General features: G+C 40.7%; 1 protein-coding gene and 2 pseudogenes across 1 annotated transcript; all 3 read right to left on the bottom strand.

The window, feature by feature from the left end:
• Positions 1–1,569: 1,569 nt before the first annotated feature.
• LOC120572394 lies at positions 1,570–4,029 on the bottom strand. The gene is made up of 6 exons (XM_039821695.1): positions 3,682–4,029; positions 3,208–3,555; positions 3,011–3,048; positions 2,577–2,682; positions 2,369–2,403; positions 1,570–2,264 (listed from the first exon to the last, which is right to left on the bottom strand). The coding sequence occupies exons 1-6, from the start codon at positions 3,722–3,724 to the stop codon at positions 2,160–2,162; spliced, it is 675 nt and encodes a 224-aa protein (XP_039677629.1). The 5' UTR covers positions 3,725–4,029; the 3' UTR covers positions 1,570–2,159.
• A 5,427-nt stretch (positions 4,030–9,456) lies between these two features.
• On the bottom strand, positions 9,457–12,069 carry LOC120572379 (annotated as a pseudogene).
• Positions 12,070–15,164: 3,095 nt separating this feature from the next.
• Positions 15,165–19,563, bottom strand: LOC120573549 (annotated as a pseudogene).
• Between the last annotated feature and the right edge of the window lie 1,281 nt (positions 19,564–20,844).

Genomic DNA, 20,844 nt, shown 5'->3' with positions numbered 1-20,844 from the left:
TCCATCGCAGGGCCACACATAGACGAACAACCACTCACTCACACACGCACACCTACGGACAATTTAGGGACACCAATAAACCTAGCCCGCATGTCTTTGGTCGGCGGGAGGAAGCCGGAGTACCCGGAGAGAACCCACACAGACACGGGGAGAACATGCAAACTCCACACAGAAAGGCTGGGCCAACCGGGGTACGAACCCACAACCTTCTTGCTGTGAGGCGACAGCGCTAACCACCGCACCACCGTGTCCCCGCGTTTTATAAGCAACATTTGTATTTCACCTTTCTTTTTTTTTTAAACATCTTTTTGTTGGTATTTTAGAAAACAAACATTACATACAAATTCTATAAAATATTACATAAATAGTTTTACAAAAACATTAACATACACAGACACAAACGCAACATGGGGGCTCTTTCACAAAAATCCAGGATAACTGATAAAGAGATGCTTGACCTAGTCTAATCTGTGCAGCCTGGCTTGGTGCCTTTCACGAAGGCCAAGCCAGGCTGAGGAGGAGCAACTAGGTCAAGCCAGGCTGAAGTAATTTGGATAGATGCGCATTCACGGCTTTCCTTAACAGACCGATAACAGATTTACTGATGCTAAAATGGAGAATACGCATTGTACATACTTTTATACAGAGTGAGCAGCAGCTTCTTATGGAAGTATGATAATGTGAAACACATTATTTGTAAAAAAACAAACACGACCGCTGTAATGAAACAGCGAGAGAAAGCCTGGTATGTAGCCAAAAAATATACCTTAACTGCTCTGAATTAAAACAGTCATAATCATACCATTCAAGGATTAGGTTACTAATCATTTGCATAAATTAAATGTTGTACTCTTTGCCTAAAAAGTAAGCAGAAGATCATTTTACTCAGGAAGTTTACCATGAAGATCAATTTTCTGCAACGCTAGAATATGATATATAAATATGTCTTTCACTCGGTTTCTCCCACTCTCTCTCATGAGCTAAAATATAAATTACTTAAGTCATATTAACTTCCACTGGTCACTTTTAAAGCAAAGTGTACAATTGTTCGTTTTTGCCAAGGACAAGTGACTCATTGAATGTTTTCAGTTAAGAGCAGTAGTTCGTAAATGTATATTTGTAGTGCCCTTAGTAACAGATTTCATTTAAAACACATTTGGCAACTTTATCAGCCTTTTCTAAATATCCCTGCAACTGCCGTAATACACCAAACTTCAAACAACAATATGAACAGCAGTCTTCATTCAGCAATATAACAGTAACAATGTCACATGAATAATTATAAAAAGTAATGGTCACAACTTTAAATAATAACAGTACTTAAATGAACAGCAACATGCACCTGTTGTATTTTAATGCAGGCTGATAACAATAATGGAAAACCAGTGCTGAGTGAACAGAAAAGACTCGAGGATTAATAAATCCTGGCTGTTAGCCTGGTCAGGAGCAGCCTAGCTGTACAGAATAAATCTCCATGGTAATTTAGATACCTCTGCTTTTGTGAAACAGAGTCAAGGCTAAATTGAGCCAAGATAACTGGGAAATCCCGGCTTAATCCCTTATATTGGTTTTGTGAAATAGCCCTCTGTACTGTAGATAATCAGATTAGATAATAAGTACAAAGCTGCTCCACATACTTATTGACATCAGACCTCAGGTAGTTCTCAGACCTAAGAGTTAAGGGAGGAGCCAAGGGGATAAAGTATGTATTGCCTAGCTTCTACTATATAAATGAAGGGTTGCCAAGTCTTACAAAATGTTTCAACGGAAACACGCAATGTATATTTGAGTTTTTTCAGTTTTAGGTGCTGCATAGAGACAAATAGAGAAAGGAAAGAAAAAAGAAAAGCGAGTAGTTAATTTTTTTTAAGTCAAATGTGAAACTGGATTGCTGCTGTATCTCTTGAATTGTATTCCCCATACCAGCATAGACACACTGCTATCAAGTCAGCATTTACAAAATCTTCTTTCTGTATTGATGTGCACTAATTACATATTTAAAAGAGATTCAAATTCAAACTCGGCACTAGGAAGAAGGTTGCACATCTTTTGTCCTTCTTTTGACAAAGTGATGGTCAGTCCTCCTGTCCACCATCTGCAGATGAATATGATAAAGCATCAGTTTTATTCTGAACGTCTTCTCTGGTTTCATCCTGAGTCTATCTAGTAGAAGCATACACAACATTGGGCTCCACTTCTCTTGTTTTTCTTGTTTTTGGACGGAAAGCCACAGCTGCGTAGTTCAGCTCTTCAGAGGCCCGGTTCTGTCAAAGAGAATATTTACACTCACTTATCTTGAACGAAATAATGACTTGACACAATTTAAAATGATAAAACAAATAAAAGTAAATGGTAAAAGTTGATTCACCTCAGGCTGTTGTGGATTCTGTTCTTCATTGGCAGCTGAATGAAAAAGACAAAACGTCCAATCAGGTCACTGACAATCATTATTCATCGTTACGTTTCTCTTATTCTGTTAGGGCAAACATTTTTCTTTCAACATATTCACACAATTTTAGAGAAGTAGTCAAATCAAAATGGAAAACAAAATGGAAAGAGTAGCTTTCAGGAAGTACCTTTCTGAAGTTTCCTGTTTTTAACAACCAGACCAATGATGACCATTAAGAGGAGAACAGTCAGAGCTCCCAGGATCAAACTCATCAGCTTTGCTGTTCCATCAGACTCTGCTGAGAGAAAGAGAATAGAATTACTCTGTTTTCATTTACTGATTCAGGAACTGTGAGAACATTAAATCTTTTATGTTGAATCTTACTTTCAGACTTCCTGTCGTCGTCATGAGATTCATCGCTGCCTTTTAACAAAATAAAAGATACATTTACTTTTGATTTTACTTTAAAATATTGTATCACTCTCAGTTTATGACGGTTTTTCATTTACGGGCTTGAGAACTGTGAGAACATTAACCAAAGTTAGGATAGACACATTGTTTTATCTTAAAAGGACTAGCAGTCACTCTGCTCAACTAAAGAAATGTGAAAGATAATCTTACTTTCAGACTTCCTGTCAGCGTCATCATGAGAATCATCACTGTCTTTGAACAAAATCAAGATAAGTTCATGTCTGATTTTACCTTGAAAAATGGTATGACTCTTGTTTTAAAATGATGAAATGTGCTCTTTTTTGCTAATTATGATATTAGCATATGTAAAAAGAAGAATACAGAAAACAGGATTTTTATAATCTTACCATTAACATTTAAGTGTATTGCGCTGAAATGAAAAGGTCCTCTGATGTAAAATCCACATAAATACAGTCCAGAGTCAGATACATCCACACGTTTGATTTGGAGAAAGAGAGTGGAGATGTTGGTACTCATGTTGAATCTTCCATTTTGAATTCCATCACTGTATAAAGGTTTTCCTGTAGACCTGATCATCGTGGAGATCCAGCTGGCCTTGGTTCTGTTGACCACTCTAAACCAGAGTGTTGCAGTGTCTCGGTTGGACGTGTTAGAGCATGTGAGTGTGACTTCTCCACCCGGCCGACCCTCCACAGTCTCAGTGTGAGACTCAGAACCTGAGACAAAGATCCAGCCTGAAACAAACAGCAGAGACTTGTTATAGGAAGGTAAACAATACCTCTTAAAACTTATTTGCTTATTATTATATTTATTAATGCTGGAAGTTATCAAGTTGAGAGAAAAGTATTGTCAGTACTTACTGATGCTGCAAAGAATTAAAGCTGTTATCAGGCTCCGTTTCATCGTGGTGCGTATGATCACAGCTCTGTGATGTCTAACTGTGCTCCAGGAAGGCTGCTCTCAACTTCAGAGGTGGAGTCTTTCACAACAAATGATCGCCTCAACAGATACCAGACCAAGTTATTCTTGGTCATTTCCTATTAAGTTAAGCAGCAAGTCACTAATGGCTGTATGCCCACTGTACACGATCTGACTGGCGACCAAATTCACACTCATGGTACGTGTCCACTGTGGTGTTTTTGTACAGAAGGGGTCATCTCGCTTCCCACCATTGCACGCTAGAGGGCTTGAAGAACTTATGTTGTGCAATCTGGATGCAGTGTTTTTTTCTTTTTTTTTTTTTTTTTTTTTTTTGCATTTGTTTTCAAGGATTGTGTGCTTTTCTTTTTGCATCGTTTCTTTTTCCGTTGTTTGTGTGCTTTTCTTTTTGCATCGTTTCTGTATTTGCAGCGTGTTTCTGGTTGTGTGTATTTTCAGCGTGTTTGCTAAATGCTACTCGTGTTGTCAAATTAATCAAGATGTTTTCTTAATTTGCTTGTGTTTTGTCTATTTGCGTGTGTTTCATTAAGTTGCAGTGTGTTTGTCCACGTTGGCCACCGTACGTACCAGCCTACAACTGCAGCGGTCGATCTGTGATGCGTATCATCATTCATTATCTATGGGAAGCAAATATTTCGCTGCACAAAGCATGCTGGGATACCTGGAGGTGTCTGTCTGTCTGTCTGTCTGTCTGTCTGTCTGTCTGTGGGCCCCGATTCATTCACTGTGTAGCTCACGGATTGCCAAAATGCAGCTTCATTGTCTTATTTGTTCTTTTAAGATGCACACAGTAAATGCTCTCATATCTGGTTGTGCATGTGTGAGTTTGGAGCTTTTCACAAGTCTGAAATCAGATATTGATGTTGAAACAGTGTCAGAAGGGGTTGATAAATACTGGAAACTCATTAGGTAGCCTCATTCTTGATCTTATAACAACTGCTAGGCTTTTGATGTGTGGTTATGTGTGATCACTAGTCTTCCTGTGGTTGAGACTTTACTGTTACTATTTGTTGCCTGATGGTTAGCGTCTTTCCAAAACATCTAGCCACAGATTCTTTTTTCTCTACATGACAGAATCTAGGCCAGTGGTTAATTTATATTTTTAGACACATTATCAACTTTAAAAGCGTGCTCAGACACCACTGTGGTCTCTTCCTGTGAAACAAGTGATGTGTAGCTCACTCACTGCTCCACTCTGTCCCACAGTCATCTGTGTCCAACGGGCAAAGTGACAGGAAGAGTTTGAAAGGAACAATAAAGAAACAATGAGGAAGTCATAATTAACAGAATATGTACATTTTACATAAATACTGCCATGACATGACATTAGAAGTGGCCCTAAGGACTGGCATAAAGAAATGAAATCAATTGGCTGTAAAGTCTCTGGTGACAGAGGTTTCTGCCATTAAAGTCTTCACAAACCATGTCAAATCCAAGATGGCACTGGATTTCTTCCTCCTCCACCAGCTGGAGTGCTGCTCAGCAGCTCTGTGCTCAATGCTGCCACTGCTGGCCAGAAGCTGTACTGCAGTCATTTATAACTGATTAAAACAGTGGTCTCATTTACATATCTTCCAGGAAGAAACCACTGTCGCTCATAGCACCCACCCTACCATCTAGTGAGTTTGTTTCTTTAATGACTCAGCTGTTTGGAAATCACCAAACAGAATGTGTATGGGTATGTTGTCAACTTATCAGTGGGAGACTCCTAGGTCAGTTTAATGACACTGTCATCTGGCTGTGCAGACATGAGGTTGCACGAGGCATATTTTCTGCATGCAGGGTTCAGATGTTTGAAGGTAAATGAGTGTGAGGAAGGTGATTGCATTTTTTTATAACAAATCTTTACATTTTAAGAGAAAGCAGTAAAGCTTTTGTGTGAAAAGCAGTACAACTTTTGATGCTTGTGGTTTTATTGCAGAGAGCTGAAGGCCAGTCTTCCTGTGGCTTTCGCTTTAGCCGATACACAAAGTGTTAAAACCACAGTGGAAAATAACGAGGTGGGGGCACAACACTTGTTGTTGCCCATACTGTATGTGCATGCAAACACAACCAGGTCAGGAAGCAACCCCTTTGTATTTCATATACACATTCACTATGTCAGCATACTGTATAGAGACAATTAAAAAATAAAACGTCAGTACATCTAGATAGAGAATCAAGACAGTGTACCTCCCTGCAGACTCTCCCTATAAGGACATCTGACAGAGATCAGTTTCCTTCACTGGCTCCTCCTCCACCAAACCTGAAATATGTTTTATTTTCATCTTCAGATTACGATCAAGGACAATAAAAAGATAATAAAAAAGGACAGAGACTGAGAGAAAGATGCATGTGAGAATTGAATCCAAACAGTTGGAAGAATAATATTTACTTTAATATTTAATTTCTTTCCACAAAGTTAGATTTAAAAAAAGTGACTTTAATGCCCTATGCTTAATACACTGGGTATTTATACAAATACAAAGAGAGGATCAGTAAGGATCCTTTAAGATAAAGTCGAATGCAGACTACACAACATGTTGGCATAGAATCCAGAGGTTACTCTAAAACAAGGTAACAGTAAACTGTACAACATGGCTTCGAAGACAGTGAAATTAGGCACCAGTGGTGTGATGACGGGTTTTTTAAAGCAGCATTACTCTTGGTTAGTGAAAACAGCGAGTCATTTGGTGTTTGTGGTCATGGCTGAAGACTTCCTGTGATGGAACTCATACAGAACGTTTGTCAACACAGGGTGCTGGTTCATTCTATCGCTAGTTCTACATTTATTTATTTACTATACTTCCAGTCTACAAATACAGAAGCAAATATGATTTTGTTTCTTTTTATACTTTGCTAGCCTGGCCTCGTCACTCTGGTGTCAGGTGTGCTCAGACCACACTGTGCTGTCTCTTCCTGTGAAGAGATGCATACCCCCCCCGACAGACCATTAGACTCTCCATATGAGTAACTTTGACTTCATCATTGTCATCGGGGTCTTTGTGGCTCCTCCTCATCAAACATCAGATATGTTGTTGTTCCTCTCAGATAAAGATCGGAGGCAGACACAATAAGAGACACAGACTTTTTGCTGAGAGAGAGATGGAAAGAAACCTAAGGAAGGAAATGCAAACTGACCATGAGTATAGGAACTTTATTTAATAAAAGAATGTTGCCATTGACTCTGGCAGCAGATGAATATGATAAAGCATCAGTTCCACTGAGAGTTGCAGTCCTATTGCTGCTTGTGTCTATCTGCTGGCGCTATAAAGAACCTGAGTCTCCACTTCTCTCTCTGATCAGGCCTCCTGTTCCTTACTGTGTTTGGAAGGAACCTCAGAGCTGCAGAGTTCAGATCATCAGAGCCCACATTCTGTAGATCAATAAAGTATTTAGTATCACATATCTCACACACTGGAACTACTTTTTTCAGAAGGCAGTGCAGAATCTGTATTGGCCCGGGTTAATGATTTAAACGTTAAATATACCAACATATATTATTAACTACTGTAATACTTCACCTTGTTTCTGTCAGGATGCAGTTCTTCTTTAGCAGCTATGTGACAAAACATACGCCTGATTAGCTATGACCAAATACTTTGCAGTGGATTTGTCTGTTAAAACGTGCGATGACTGGCTCTGTGGTAACTTGCACAGTGACAAAGTAGAACCTTACCTTCAGTCTCTAAATCCACTCCAAAAAAACGTTTTTAGCTTAAAAAAGAAAATAAATACATAATTTGACACGTATTGATTTCTTGCTTGCTGTATGCTGTTTTCATACGACACGTGACAATAAAATAAAATATACACTGTTAATATGATGGAAAGATATTTAAATGGCTGGCTCTGTGGAATCTTGCACTGTGAAAAAAGAGAACCTTACGTTCAGTCTTTACATCCACTCCAAAATCAGATTCACCGGTAGCTTTAAAAAAACAAAATGACGAAATTTGACACATATTGATTTACCATTTTTTTCTTTATGCTGTTTTCATACTGCTGTGACAATACATGTGAGATATTCTGTAAATATGATGAGAAACAGATCTCTGAGGCTTAACTACAATCTTACCTTGAATTTTTAAATGTGTTGCACCAGCGATGACTGTATGTCCTTCTATGTAAAATCCCCAGAAATACAGTCCAGAGTCAGATAAATCCACTCTCTTGATTTTAAGAAAGACGGTAGAGATGTTGGAGCTCATCTCAAATCTATTTTGAAATCCATCACAGAACGAAGTTTTTTTTTTTTTTTGGAGGGGGAGGCTTTAATGGACATGACAGTTGAGAAAGGGGAGAGAGGGGGAAGACGTGCAGGAAATCGTCACAGGTCGGAGTCGAACCCTGGACTTCTGCGTCGAGGAATAAACCTCTAAATATATGTGCCCCTGCTCTACCCACTGATCCAACCTGGCCACAGAATGAAGGTTTCAGACCCGTACATAGAGGAGACACTGTTGGGCTTGGTTCTGTTGATCACTCTGAACCATTCTGTCTGAGTTATAACGAGAGAAGTAAAGCTGAAGTTCCTCATTCTGCGTTTAATCGTTTCACTGCAAAGATATTTTGTACCGCTGAGCTCTTATAAAGGAGTTTAGAGAGGTGGGGCAACGCCTTGGCATATATTTAAGCTCAGAAACGTTTGGTTCTTGGATCTTATGTCATACACGTTAAAGCACCCTTACCTAATCCATAACAGTCTGGTATGACATGAAATATGACAAGATCTTCTACAAAGGACCAGCTCCCATATAATAATGTTGTTAAAGGGTTCATTCACTCTGCATCTTTGTGTCAAAGATTCAAAACCAAACACTATGGAGTTTTCCTGTTGATGCTCAAATCTGTCCTGGTGACATGATATGAGTGATGGCAAGGCCAGTCAGCCGGTCAATCAGTCAACCTCTTGGGTCCAGACTGAAATATTTCAACAACTATTATTGTCATGACATCTTGTACAGATAGTCATGGTCCCCAGAGGAAGTAGCCTAATGACTTTAGAGATCCCCTGACTCTTCCTCCAGCACCACTGTGAGGTTGACGTTCGTGGTTTTAAATGAGATATCTCAGCAACTGTTGGATGGATTGCTATGAAATGTGATGTCCCTAACATTGATACTGTGACCATGTTAGCATGCTAACGTACCTAGCTCGGAGAGACCTAGATTATGAGACTTCCACTTACTTATTCCAGTGTACTTGCCTACAAAATAAAAAATGAAGCAGCTGTATCAGGCCTCTCTTTACAGTTTTGAATGCAAATGATGACGTAATGTAGAAAGATAAAGTAGTTAAGCGAGGTTGTTTAAAGGGATGAGCAATTTTAGCAATTGTTCAGCTAGTTTAATTGTTTTTATGAACAAGTAGGCTAGTTTCACTGCTTTCTTTTTCACTCTCCATAGAGCTTTGATTCAAAGACCTCATGATCTTTACCTCAGTTTTTCTCAGACCACACTGTGCTGTCTCTTCCTGTCAAACGAGTGATGTGGATCACTCCCTCCTCCCTCCACACACCATTTCAACCATCCTATAAATAGGTCTAGCAGTCATCAGTGTAATTTCTGCCTCTTCCTCCATCACACATTAAGCATGCTCTTTTTCCTCTCAGATAAAATAAGAAAGAAGAACACTTTGACAAAGAGAGAGACTGAGAGAAACAACAAAGAGTAAATGAGACATTCTAAATTTATTTTATGCTAATGACTCCTTCCACACACTAGCCACACACAAAAACACATCAGCAGATTAACATAATGAAGCATCGGTTCCAGTCTGAGCTGCAGTTCCAGATGTTTCCTGAGTCTTTCTGGTGGCAGCATACACAACATGTGTCTCCAGCTCTCTCTCTGATGCAGGCCTGCTGCTTCTTTTGGGTTTCGACTGGAAATTTAGAGCTGCGTAGTTCAGTTCATCTGAGACTAGATCCTGTAAATCAGAGTCACACACTGAATCACACACAGCCTGTAGCTGTATTAGCAAAAAATCTCTGAGATTTGTGGATTTGCTGGTCTTTCCACAAAGGAATCGTTAACAATTAATAATTGTTAACCCCAGTTTAGCTAACCATAAACATGATTTTGAATAAAATCCCAACTGTGTTATACATTAAAAATACAAAAAACTGTTTAATGATTGAAACCGAGGTTGCTCAAACACCATTTAGACATAGGCCACATTGTCAAATATGACAAACACTCATTAACATAACTTAAATTGCCGCATCCTACAGTGGTTATATTTTAGTTTTAAATTACCATTTTCTAACCAGCAGGAAGGCTACATGTTCTCTCTCATGACAAGATATCTTCTGGTTGAGCATCTTTAAAACCATAACACAGTTTATATAAGTTAATGCGGTGTTCACCTTGTTTCTTTCTGGCTGCTGGTCTTCATTCACAGCTCAATGGGGGAAAAAAGACAAAAGTTCCATTAGTTCATTATTACCGTCCATATACTTTTGCTTTGGATTTATCCATCATGTACATCAAATTATAGATCAACTATACCGGTCTGAAGTTTCCTGTTTTTAACAGTCAGAACAATGATGACTATAGTGAGGAAAACAGTCAGAGCACTCAGGATGACAATCATGACATTTGTCATTCCATCAGACTCCTCTACAAGACAAATGACAGAATATAGTCTGTTATTAAAAGAGATCGTTAAGATTTACAGTTTTTCTGCTTAAAGAAACTGGGATCCACTCGGTTTTCATCATCACTGTCTCAGCGGAGCAGAAGACACCTCTTGCAAATGTGTTGACCCTTTCTCGTTGGATTGACACATTTTCCCCACCCTTTTGCAGAACAGTAAACACAGATGTCATTCAAGCAGTCCAAACTCAATTGTTTTAGCTATGGTAACCAAACAGAAACCATCTGTTCCTAACTATTAGAAACTATCTACATCGGTATGAAATCACTGAAGCACCTGTTTGACACTCCTTCACACAAAACTTCAATTAGCCATCAGTCTGCAGGGTTATGTGGCCCCATCGTCAAGACAGAAGAGACTGAGTATCAATAGTGGCTATTTCTTATACTCTACAGTAATAGATGTTTATACTTTATTTTAATAGATTTTATTTTGGTTTACATGTATGTTGTGTAATATTTACAGTATTTCAGTTTTCAGCCACGGTTTGAAAATAAGAATCAATGGAATAAATAAAATTAGCATTAAAGCATTTCTGATTCTAGATCCAATTCTTAGCAAGAAGGCAAATTTGTCAACAAATAGCCCTAGCATGAAAGGTACGTACAATAATAGGCTACAGTGACAAGCAATGGTGCACTGATTTAGTTTAGTATTACTGTATTTTGTATTTTGTTGTCCACTGTGTAATGGAAGGCAAAATTTGCTTTTGTTGCATATTGTAAATGTCTTGGCACGGTTGGAGCCTTTTGCAAACAAATGTGTTATTTTGACCATGAGTGCTACTGTTTCGGCCTGTGTGTTAACTGTTTTGAAAATGTGGAGTTTGAGTTGACTGCTGCATCAAAGCAATCAAGAAAAACTCTAAATGACTTTGTGACTCTGTGGTAACTTGCACAATGTAAAAGGAGAACCTTACGTTCAGTATTTAAATCCACTCCAAAATCAGATTCACTGTCACCTTTAAAACATAAACCGTATAAATTAAATAATTTGACATGTATTGGTTTCTTGTTTGTCTCTATGCTGTTTTCATACGACTGTGACAATAAATGTGATATAAACTTAATATGATGGAAACCGATCTCTGAGGCTTAACTACAGTCTTACCTTGAACTTTTAGATATGTTGCATTGACGATGACTGTATGTCTGCCTATGTAAATTCCACAGAAATACAGTCCAGAGTTGGATAAATCCACTCTCTTGATTTTAAGACAGTAGAGATGTTGGAGGTCATCTCAAATCTATTTTGAAATCCACCACAGAAGGAAGCATTGCTATCATATGGGTTCATGGAGGAGACACAGCTGGGCTTTGTTCTGTTGATCACTCTGAACCATTCTGTTGTAGTTATAACTCTGGAAATGTTGGAGCACATCAGAGTGACGTCTCCACCAGACTGGACCTCCACAGTGTGAGACTCAGAAGCTGAGACAGAGATCCAGCCTGAAACAAACAGCAGAGATACAAAGAGATTCATCCCTGAGTGTATAATGCAGCACTTAACTGTATTAAGGCAACACAAATAATTCAGTTCTTATTTGCAAGTTCAAATACTGGTGGCTTATTTGTTAGATGATCTGGTGCTGAGAATAACCAAGTGTCAGTACTTACTGAGGCTGCAGAGAAGTAAAGCTGTTGTCAAGGTGAAGTTCCTCATTCTGCGTTTAAACGTTTCACTGCAATGATAGTTTGTACCGCTGAGCTCTTATAAAGGAGTTTAGAGAGGTGGGGTGTCTTCTTTTCATCTTTCCGCTCACAGCGACCTCTCAATGCAATGCCTTTGCACATATTTAGGCTCAGAACGTTTGGTTCTCTAAGACTCTTCTGATAACATGTTATATCTTTGTCATTTGCTGCATGCTGCAATCTCTGGATAGTGTTTGGGTTCATTCTAGGTCAAGTTATGATCTTCTACCAGAGACCTGCTCCTATATAATAATGTTGGTAAAGGATTCATTCACTCTGCATCTTTGTGTTTAAATGGAGTTTTCCTGTTGATGCACAAATCTGTCCAACATGCCTTTTTCTTAGATTTCTGTTCCATTCTCCTCACACGTTGAAACCCTTTCAGTTGCTTAACATGATAGCAATTGTTGAAACTTGAAATAAAAAGTTTTTATGCTTGGTTGAAATGGAAAAAGATTGTGCATCAATAATAACAAAATGCCACTTAGTCCACTGGAAACCAGCTCGGCTAATGAATCATCACGTGCATCAAGTATGTGACTTAAACATCACTTGTTAGAAATGTCGGGATTTGATTGGCACTCTTTTAATCTGCAATGATTAATGAATCTATCCCCGTTCACTAATATTGGCATTAGTGGATGGGAATGTGCACACATTTTCAGAAAATTCTGTTACAATTTGTACTAATGTAAGTGGAAACTTGACAAAGGAATGTGTTTTTAATAGAGCGATGGTGATTGGTCTGTCAATTGGCCCACCACTTTATTACAAACTGAATTACCTCAACATATTTTCATGAAGGGGTTTGTATGATATCAATACAAAAATTAATACTCAACAATTTGTATGAAATTACAGCAAACGCCACCTTGTCCAGTGACGACCGGTCACATGAAAGTTAAGTTTAGCGGTCTTAAATTTAGCTGAGAAAAGGTGACTGTGAGCCGGGCACTTATGTAATACTCCCGGGACACAAACACAATTCCTGGGTGAAGGTCTTGTGTTTTCTTGTTAACTTCTTTGTGACATGAAAGTTTAGTGGACTTTACAGTTAAATTTAGGGTTAGCTTTAAGGTGCTTTCCCCTTAAATTCTCCCAGGACATGAACTCCGCTCCCCTGCTTGAAAGCCCTGTGTTTTATGACCCCCACCCCCTCCCATACACTCTGACCTCCCTATGCAGACCAAAGCACTCTTATACAGTAGCAGTCAGTGTGGTGCAAACAGCAATAAATACGTGGATTACATTACATTTCATGGCTATATGTACAAATAGTTCATGATAACAGCCTGATCTCATCAACTACTCTAACCACGAAATTCCACCAGATGCAGAAGTGGCGCATTCTGGCTGCGCCGCGGTTTTGTCCCTTCTCTGCTACGCGCCAGACCACACCGCGGGCGTCTCAGAAGTGGAGGGTCTTGCTGCCCCTATATATATATATATATATATATATATATATATATATATATATATATATATATATATATATATATATATAGTATGTATTAGTGGGGGAGCGCCGATGGTTGATTTGCAGCAGGTGTGCGTCGTCATCTGGCGGGGAGGAGGGAGAGCAAAAAGCCACAGGGAGAGAGACAGAGCAAACAGGAAAAAAACTGACAGCCAGAGAAAAATAAACAGACTCACAGCCAGCTGACACCAACCATCACAGTGTCGCTGTTGGTGGATTAATAGTACGGGCCACTGTCAATCGGCATTTCCACGCTTCCCACCCAATTTAAATGGGAGCAGCCATGCAATGCATTCTGGTAACGTCGCGGGGACTTTGAAGAGGCGGGGCTTTGAGTTGCCCACTCCTCATTTGCATAAAATTTAATGCAAATCCCTCTCAAAAAGTCATGAAGATCTTTTCAAACTGACCATTATCGATCTGAAATGAAGTCCGATTCATCAACTGCATAGTCTATTTTTCACATAAACTGTTTACAGAAACTCATTTTGGAGAAATATTTTCGTAAAATAATCGATAGTTTTCCAAACGAGCCGCCACTATGGTCTGTTTTAAAATTTAGGAGCAGACAGTCCAGTGTGAAGCGTTTGTCCAATCAGGTGCAGCCAATGTGGTTGTAGAGGGTGTTTCCTGTTTTCTTTGCTTGTCAGTGGTCATTGAAGATAAACTGCTAATGGCAAGCCCACTAGCATGCAGTGCTGGAAAGCGGGGCGATACCTTTTTGTAAAAAAATAAAACGCCTATATGGACACGTACCATAACGAGCATTGTCTTGAATCGCTGCAATTGCTGGCGACGTTCGTGGCGTAGGCGTGCCTGGTCAAAATTAGGGATAATAGTGCCCAGAGGATGAATCCCAATATCACAGCAGCTGCTGGATGGCTTGCAATTAAATAGTATGACCCCTAACATAGATACTGTGACCATGTTAGCGTGCTGAACGACCTAGCACCAATCATTGCCTAAATTACTTTCTTATTCCAGCTTACTTCCCTGTACTCTAGTGAAACTGTTTCAGTGCACACATGTCAGGAACTTGATAGTTGAGAGTGTAACCTGAGATTATAGCTGAGTATGGATAAAATGGAGAGCAGTGTACTCTGGCAAAACTGAAGCAGTTGCATCAGGCCTCTTTGCAGATGTTGAAGTCTAAATATAGCAGTTTCATTTTCTCATAAACAAGTAAGCTAGTATTGCTGCTTCCTTTTATACTTTCCACAGAGTGTTGACTTCAGACACCTCATGATCTTTACCTCAGTTGTTCTCAGACCACACTGTGCTGTCTCTTCCTGTCAGACAGGTGATCACTCACTCCTCCCTCCACACACCATTTCCCTCGCCCTGTAAAAGGGTCTGGCAGCCATCGGTGTCCTTTGAGTCTTCCTCCATCACACAATAAGCATGCTCTTCTTCCTTTAATAGAAAAAAAAGAAAAGATGGAGAATTTGACCGAGAGAGACACGAGTAAAAAGAGACACATTTATTTAATGCCAATGAATCCTTCCACCTGCCACCCACAAAAACACAACAGCAGATGAACATAGCCTAATGAAGCATCGGTTCCACTCTGATCTGCAGTTCCAGATGTTTCCTGAGTCTATCTGGTGGCAGCATACACAACATGTGGCTCCAGCTCTCTCTCTGATGCAGGCCTGCGGCTTCTTTTGGGTTTCACCTGGAAATTTAGAGCTGCGTAGTTCAGTTCATCTGAGCCCAGATCCTGTAAATCAGAGTCACACACTGAATCACACACACTATGTAGCTGAGTTTGCCAAAAATCTGTGAAATTGTTGGATTTGTAGGTAGTTTCACAAAGGAACTGTTTTTTAGCTGATTTAGTTTAGCTAAGAACAAACATGATTTTAATAGAATCCCAGCTGCGCAGCACAATTTAAATTAAAACTACGAAAAACCTACAAAAATTAAACCTAGGTTGTTCAAACTCCATTTAGACATAGGACACAGTGTATGACAAACACTCATTAACATAACTCAAATTGCTGCATCTTACAGTGGTTATATTTCAGTTTGAAATAACCATTTTCTAACCAGCAGGAAGGCTACGTGTTCTCTCTCATGACAAGATATCTTCTGGTTGAGCATCTTTAAAACCATAACACACAGTTTATATAAGTTAATGCTGGGTTCACCTTGTTTCTTTCTGGCTGCTGGTCTTCATTCACAGCTCAATGGGGAAAAAACAAACAAGTTTCATTAGTTTAATATTACCGTCCATATACTTTGCTTTGGATTTGGATTTATCCATCATGTGCATCATATTAGATCAACTGTACCTGTCTGAAGTTTCCTGATTTTAACAGCCAGAACAATGACGACTATAGTGAGGAAAACAGTAAGAACACCCAGGATCATAATAATGACGTTTGTCATTCCATCAGACTCCTCTACAAGACAAAGGACAGTTTTTTAAAGAGATGTTTAAGATTTAAAGGTGCTCTAAGCGATGTTGGGTGACGTTACTTCTTGTTGACGTTCAAAGTATTTTCAAACAAAACGAAGACTAGCTTGCTCCTCCCTCCTCCTCATCCCGTCCCCTCCTTTCTGTGCTTCAGCTAAAAAGTACAATATTTCCCTCTGAATAGTAGAAGTATCAAACGGCCATCCTTCTTGTCCGTTATTGGCTGAACACTGGAACACGGTTTATGTATGTTTGCATGGTCCAGGTTGGACCACTTTGTTTTTGTTGGCGTGTGTGGACCCTAGGCTGTCTACAGAGACAGTGTGTTTAGGGGACGGGCAGCTCGCAGATAGTGAGGAGATGTTTGCTGTATGTGACAAAAAAATGTTGTGGCCTAAAAAACGCGTGACATCGCTTAGAGTACCTTTAAATTACTGGCTCTGTGCTTACTTGCACAGTGGAAAAGTGGAAAGCTTTCAGGGTTTCTTTCAAAATCAGATTCACCATCACCTTAAAAACATATATAAATTAAATCATTTGACACATATTGGTTTCTTGTTTGTCTTCATGCTGTTTTCATACGACTGTGACAATAAATGTGAGATGTGTACTGTGAATATGATGAGAAAAATAGATCTCTAATGCTTAACTTATATCTTACCTTGAACTTTTAAATGTATTGCATTGGAAATGAGTACGCTTTTTTTCCTGTAAATTCCACAGAAATACAGTCCAGAGTCAGATAAATCCACTCTCTTGATTTTAAGAAGACAGCAGAGTCGTTGGAGCTCATCTCAAATCTGTTTTGAAATCCATCAAAGAACAAAGCATTTTTATCAGGGTCCATAGAGGAGATGCAGCTGAGCTTGGTTCTGTTGATCAGTCTGAACCATTCTGTCAGAGTGGAGTGCTGGAATGTTAGCGCACATCAGAGTGACGTCTGCACCAGACTGGACCTCCACAGTGTGAGACTCAGAAGCTGAGACAGAGATCCAGCCTGAAACAAACAGGAGAGAAAGAGTTATCCCTGAGTGTATAATGCAGCACTTACTGCAACGACAACAATAATTCAGTTCTTATTTGAAAGTTGAAAATCTGGTGCGATCTTTCATGATTTGGTGCTGACAGTAACCAAGTCAACCAATCAAATCATAGAGCTTTAAGGTTCATTTCAAATTGCAGACCCCTCACTCATCCTGTATACTTTACTCCGCAGTGAATTTGCCCTCTCTGTCAAATCGCCGGCTTACTCACTTTTTATATGTTCATATACAAAGGCATGTTAGGCAGACTCCCATGTTACATATCTGAATAACTTTCTTTTACACAGAGTACTTATGGTTTACGGTCCCAGAACACTATCTCATTGAATGTACCTCAAGCCCGGATAGAGTTGTTTAAAAAGGCTTTCCTGTCTGCTGCACCTTCTACATGTAATGACCTACAGAAAACCCTCAAACTACAGTGTCTAATTTCCTTAAATTATTTTAAAGGTTATGTTAAAACCATAGAACATGAGTCCATCCACACGTGCAAATGTTTTAACTAATGGTACTTTTATTTAATTGAAATGCACTTGAGTTGTCTTTGCCTCTTTTGTGACTGTTTTGTGATTGTAAATTGTTTTTATATGTAACAAACTTGTTCTGCTATCTTGGCCAGGTCTCTCTTGAAAAAGACGTTTTATATCTCAATGAGACTAACCTGGTTAAATAAAGGTTAAACAAAATAAAAAAAGTGTCAGTACTTACTGAGGCTGCAGAGAAGTAAAGCTGTTATCAAGGTAAAGCTCCTTCAAAAAAAATTAATTGACAAAATTCCAGTCTCTCTGGTCCCCCTTGATCAACTCTATCACTTAGGCCGGCTACACACTGCCTGCGTGGCGTGAGCGTGGCGTTTCTGTTGCGTGTCAGCTGCGTGGATTTTTCTATGTCTTTACACACCAGAAACGTGTCTGACGCGGCGCTGCTGCTGTTAGCCTTGTCTGGACACATGGATGTTTCCCAGGCTTCTGGCCTGTGCTGGGTGCGGCGGGGTTCCTGTCGCCCGGGGTTCTGCCCCATTGTGAGTGTGTGGGCAACACATTCTCACACCCAACTCGTAAAATAAGGACGTTCGGTCAGGAGCCTTTCTCGTTCTTATTTGACGTTAAAAGTCTCCTTAAGCGTCTCATGTAAACGTGCTTGGTTGCCACTATTGCCGTCCCTTTTTCGTCCCTTTTGACGCGCTTGGTCGGGACGGGTGAAGCGCGACAATAACGGAATCGCGGAGGTTGGGTTTAGGAGAAAAACAACGGGGAAAGGACGCCTCAAAAGCGGGGAAACACACGCCGGAGACGGGGAAACAAAACGCCACATGCGGGGCACGAACCCGAGTCTCCTGAGTGAAAGTCCGGTGTTTTACCCATCCGCCACCCCAACCACCGTCCTTATGCAGCAATTTCCCCTTACATACCACTCGCTAAATCTCATCCAATTGCGGCTCTCCCCAGTACGTTACACAAATACGCCGAAGGGTGCCTTTATCGTTGCATCAGACGCTGAAGGACACTGCCCAAACGTACTTATTTTACGAGTTCGGAATGAGAGAGGGTTGGGGTGGGGGAGAGGGGGGTGGGGCTGGTGCTTGCCGCAATGGCCCGGTGGTGTGGGGTTGGGGCGTGGTGCCGGTGGGGACAGTGGTGGCGGGGCCGAGTGGGAGCGGGGGTTTCGGTTCCTCGTTTCGGTGCCTGGGGCGTCGCGTTGGCTGGTGGCTTGATTGGACGCAGTGATTGGGGTGCTGGCGGCTTGCTTTGGGCGGTGTGGAGTGTGGGGTATTCCGGCGCCGTGATGTGGCAGTCGGCGCTCCGCGGCCCGCGGCCTGGCACTGGCGGTGCGTTGCTTGGGGCTCGCCTTGCCGGCTTCGTGGCACGTTCAGGTTGGTTGTGGGGTGTTCTTTTCCCGTCTGCTTGTTTTTGTCGTTCACTGGCAATTTACTAGTGGGGTGGGTCGTTGTTGTGGGTTGTTTTCATTGCATTGTTGATCGATCGTTTGGTTTTGGTGATGGACGGGCAGTTCTTTGGTGTCGCTGACTGTTGTTTTTTATGTATTGTATTGTCTCCATTGTAGGTGTATGGTATGTGTTATTGGAGGTGTCGTTTTGGCACTGGTATCAGGGGGGCTGGGCCCCCTTGGGCCTGACCTCAGGGTTGGATGGGGTGTCGCCAGCTTTGGAGTGCTAGGGGGGGCAGGGCACAGGGCTGAATGCCGGGGCCAGTCAGGAACCTGGCCCCAGTGGGGAGGACCAATTTAGCCTCCCTGTGACCTCCTCCAAGCTCCCCCTTTTGGTTATGTCTCACTACATACACCGTTAGGACTCTGTGGGGCGAACAGGCGGCGGGGCCTTTGGTGGGCGGGGCTTTATTGCATCTCATTGGCCTCGTGTCCTGCCCCTGGAGCCCCGGGGCGTCGGGGGCGCCGTGGGGTTGGTGGCAGCCTTACTTGGCCCGGGGTGGGTCGGGGCGGGGTGCGTGGCTCCTCTGTTGGAGGGGGTGCGCTCTGGACCCAGGGGTCTGGGGCCTGGGGACGCTTTTGCTCATGTCTGGGGCGGGTAAGTTTGGGTATTGTTTTATTTATTTATTTATTTTTCTCGATGCCGGTGCTGAAGCGATACTTTTGGATTGATGCGGTGCCTGGACGCTGTCTGAGCCGACATATATATGGTATTTTTGTGATTTGTATGTTATGAGATGTGGAGGGGGTGCGGTGTTTGGCGACGTTGAGGAGCGTCTTGTTTGTTGCTGGGGCCATGTGGTTGGGGTTGAATTAAACAATTTGCATGAATATAATAAATTAAAATCTTTATTACAATGAGATTTTTTTTACAGTGACAGTACTGAGGACTTCCAATGAAAATAAAACAAAGAAAGAAAATTCCCTGCCTTCAGGTAGCAAAGTGTCTTGTCTAATAGTAACATCAGCATTGACGCATCTTGTCATGCAACTGATCGTAGAATTAGAGATGATAATTGTTTGCTCGGTTTGTTTTTAAATCAGAATGTCATGCAGCCGATTACCAAGCCTCACTGAAATGATGTATTTATGGTGATTTGTATGAAGCAGTAATACTATAATAACAATACGTTTTATAAGTAACATTTGTATTTCACCTTTCTTTTTTTCTTTTTTAAACGTCTATTTATTGGTATTTTAGAAAGCAAACATTGCATACAAATTCTATAAAATATTACAGAAATAGTTTTACAAAAACATTAACACACACATACACAGACACAACCTGGGGGCTGTTTCACAAAAACAGAATTTATAAATCCAGGATAACTGATAAAGCGAGGCTTGACCTAGTCTAATCTGTGCAGCCTGGCTTGGTGCATTTCACGAAGGCCAAGCCAGGCTGAGGAGGAGCAACTAGGTCGAGCCAGGCTGAAGTAATTCAGATAGATGCGTGTTCACAGCTTTCCTTAACAGACCGCAAGGTCGATAACAGATTTACTGATGCTAAAATGGAGAATTCGCATTGTTCATACTTTATACAGAGTGAGCAGCAGCTTCTTGTGGAAGTATGATAATGTGAAACACATTATTTGTAAAACAGAAACATGACCGCTATAATGAAACGGCAAGAGAAAGCCTGGCAGACGTTCGCGGACCGACTGAATGCATATGTAGCCAAAAAATATACATTAACTGATGACTGCTCTGAATTGAAACCGTCATAATCATACCATTGAAGGATTAGGCTACTAATCATTTGCACAAATTAACCATTGTACTCTTTGCCTTAAAGGTAAGCAGAAGATAATGTTACTCAGGAAATTTACCATGAAGATCAATTTTCTACAACGCTAGAATATGATGTA

The sequence above is a fragment of the Perca fluviatilis genome, chromosome 14 (genome assembly GCF_010015445.1).
Source record: "Perca fluviatilis chromosome 14, GENO_Pfluv_1.0, whole genome shotgun sequence".
In the NCBI taxonomy this organism is placed as follows: domain Eukaryota; kingdom Metazoa; phylum Chordata; class Actinopteri; order Perciformes; family Percidae; genus Perca; species Perca fluviatilis.
Note: the sequence above shows the minus strand (reverse complement) of the source record. Positions and strands in the feature narration are given on the sequence as shown.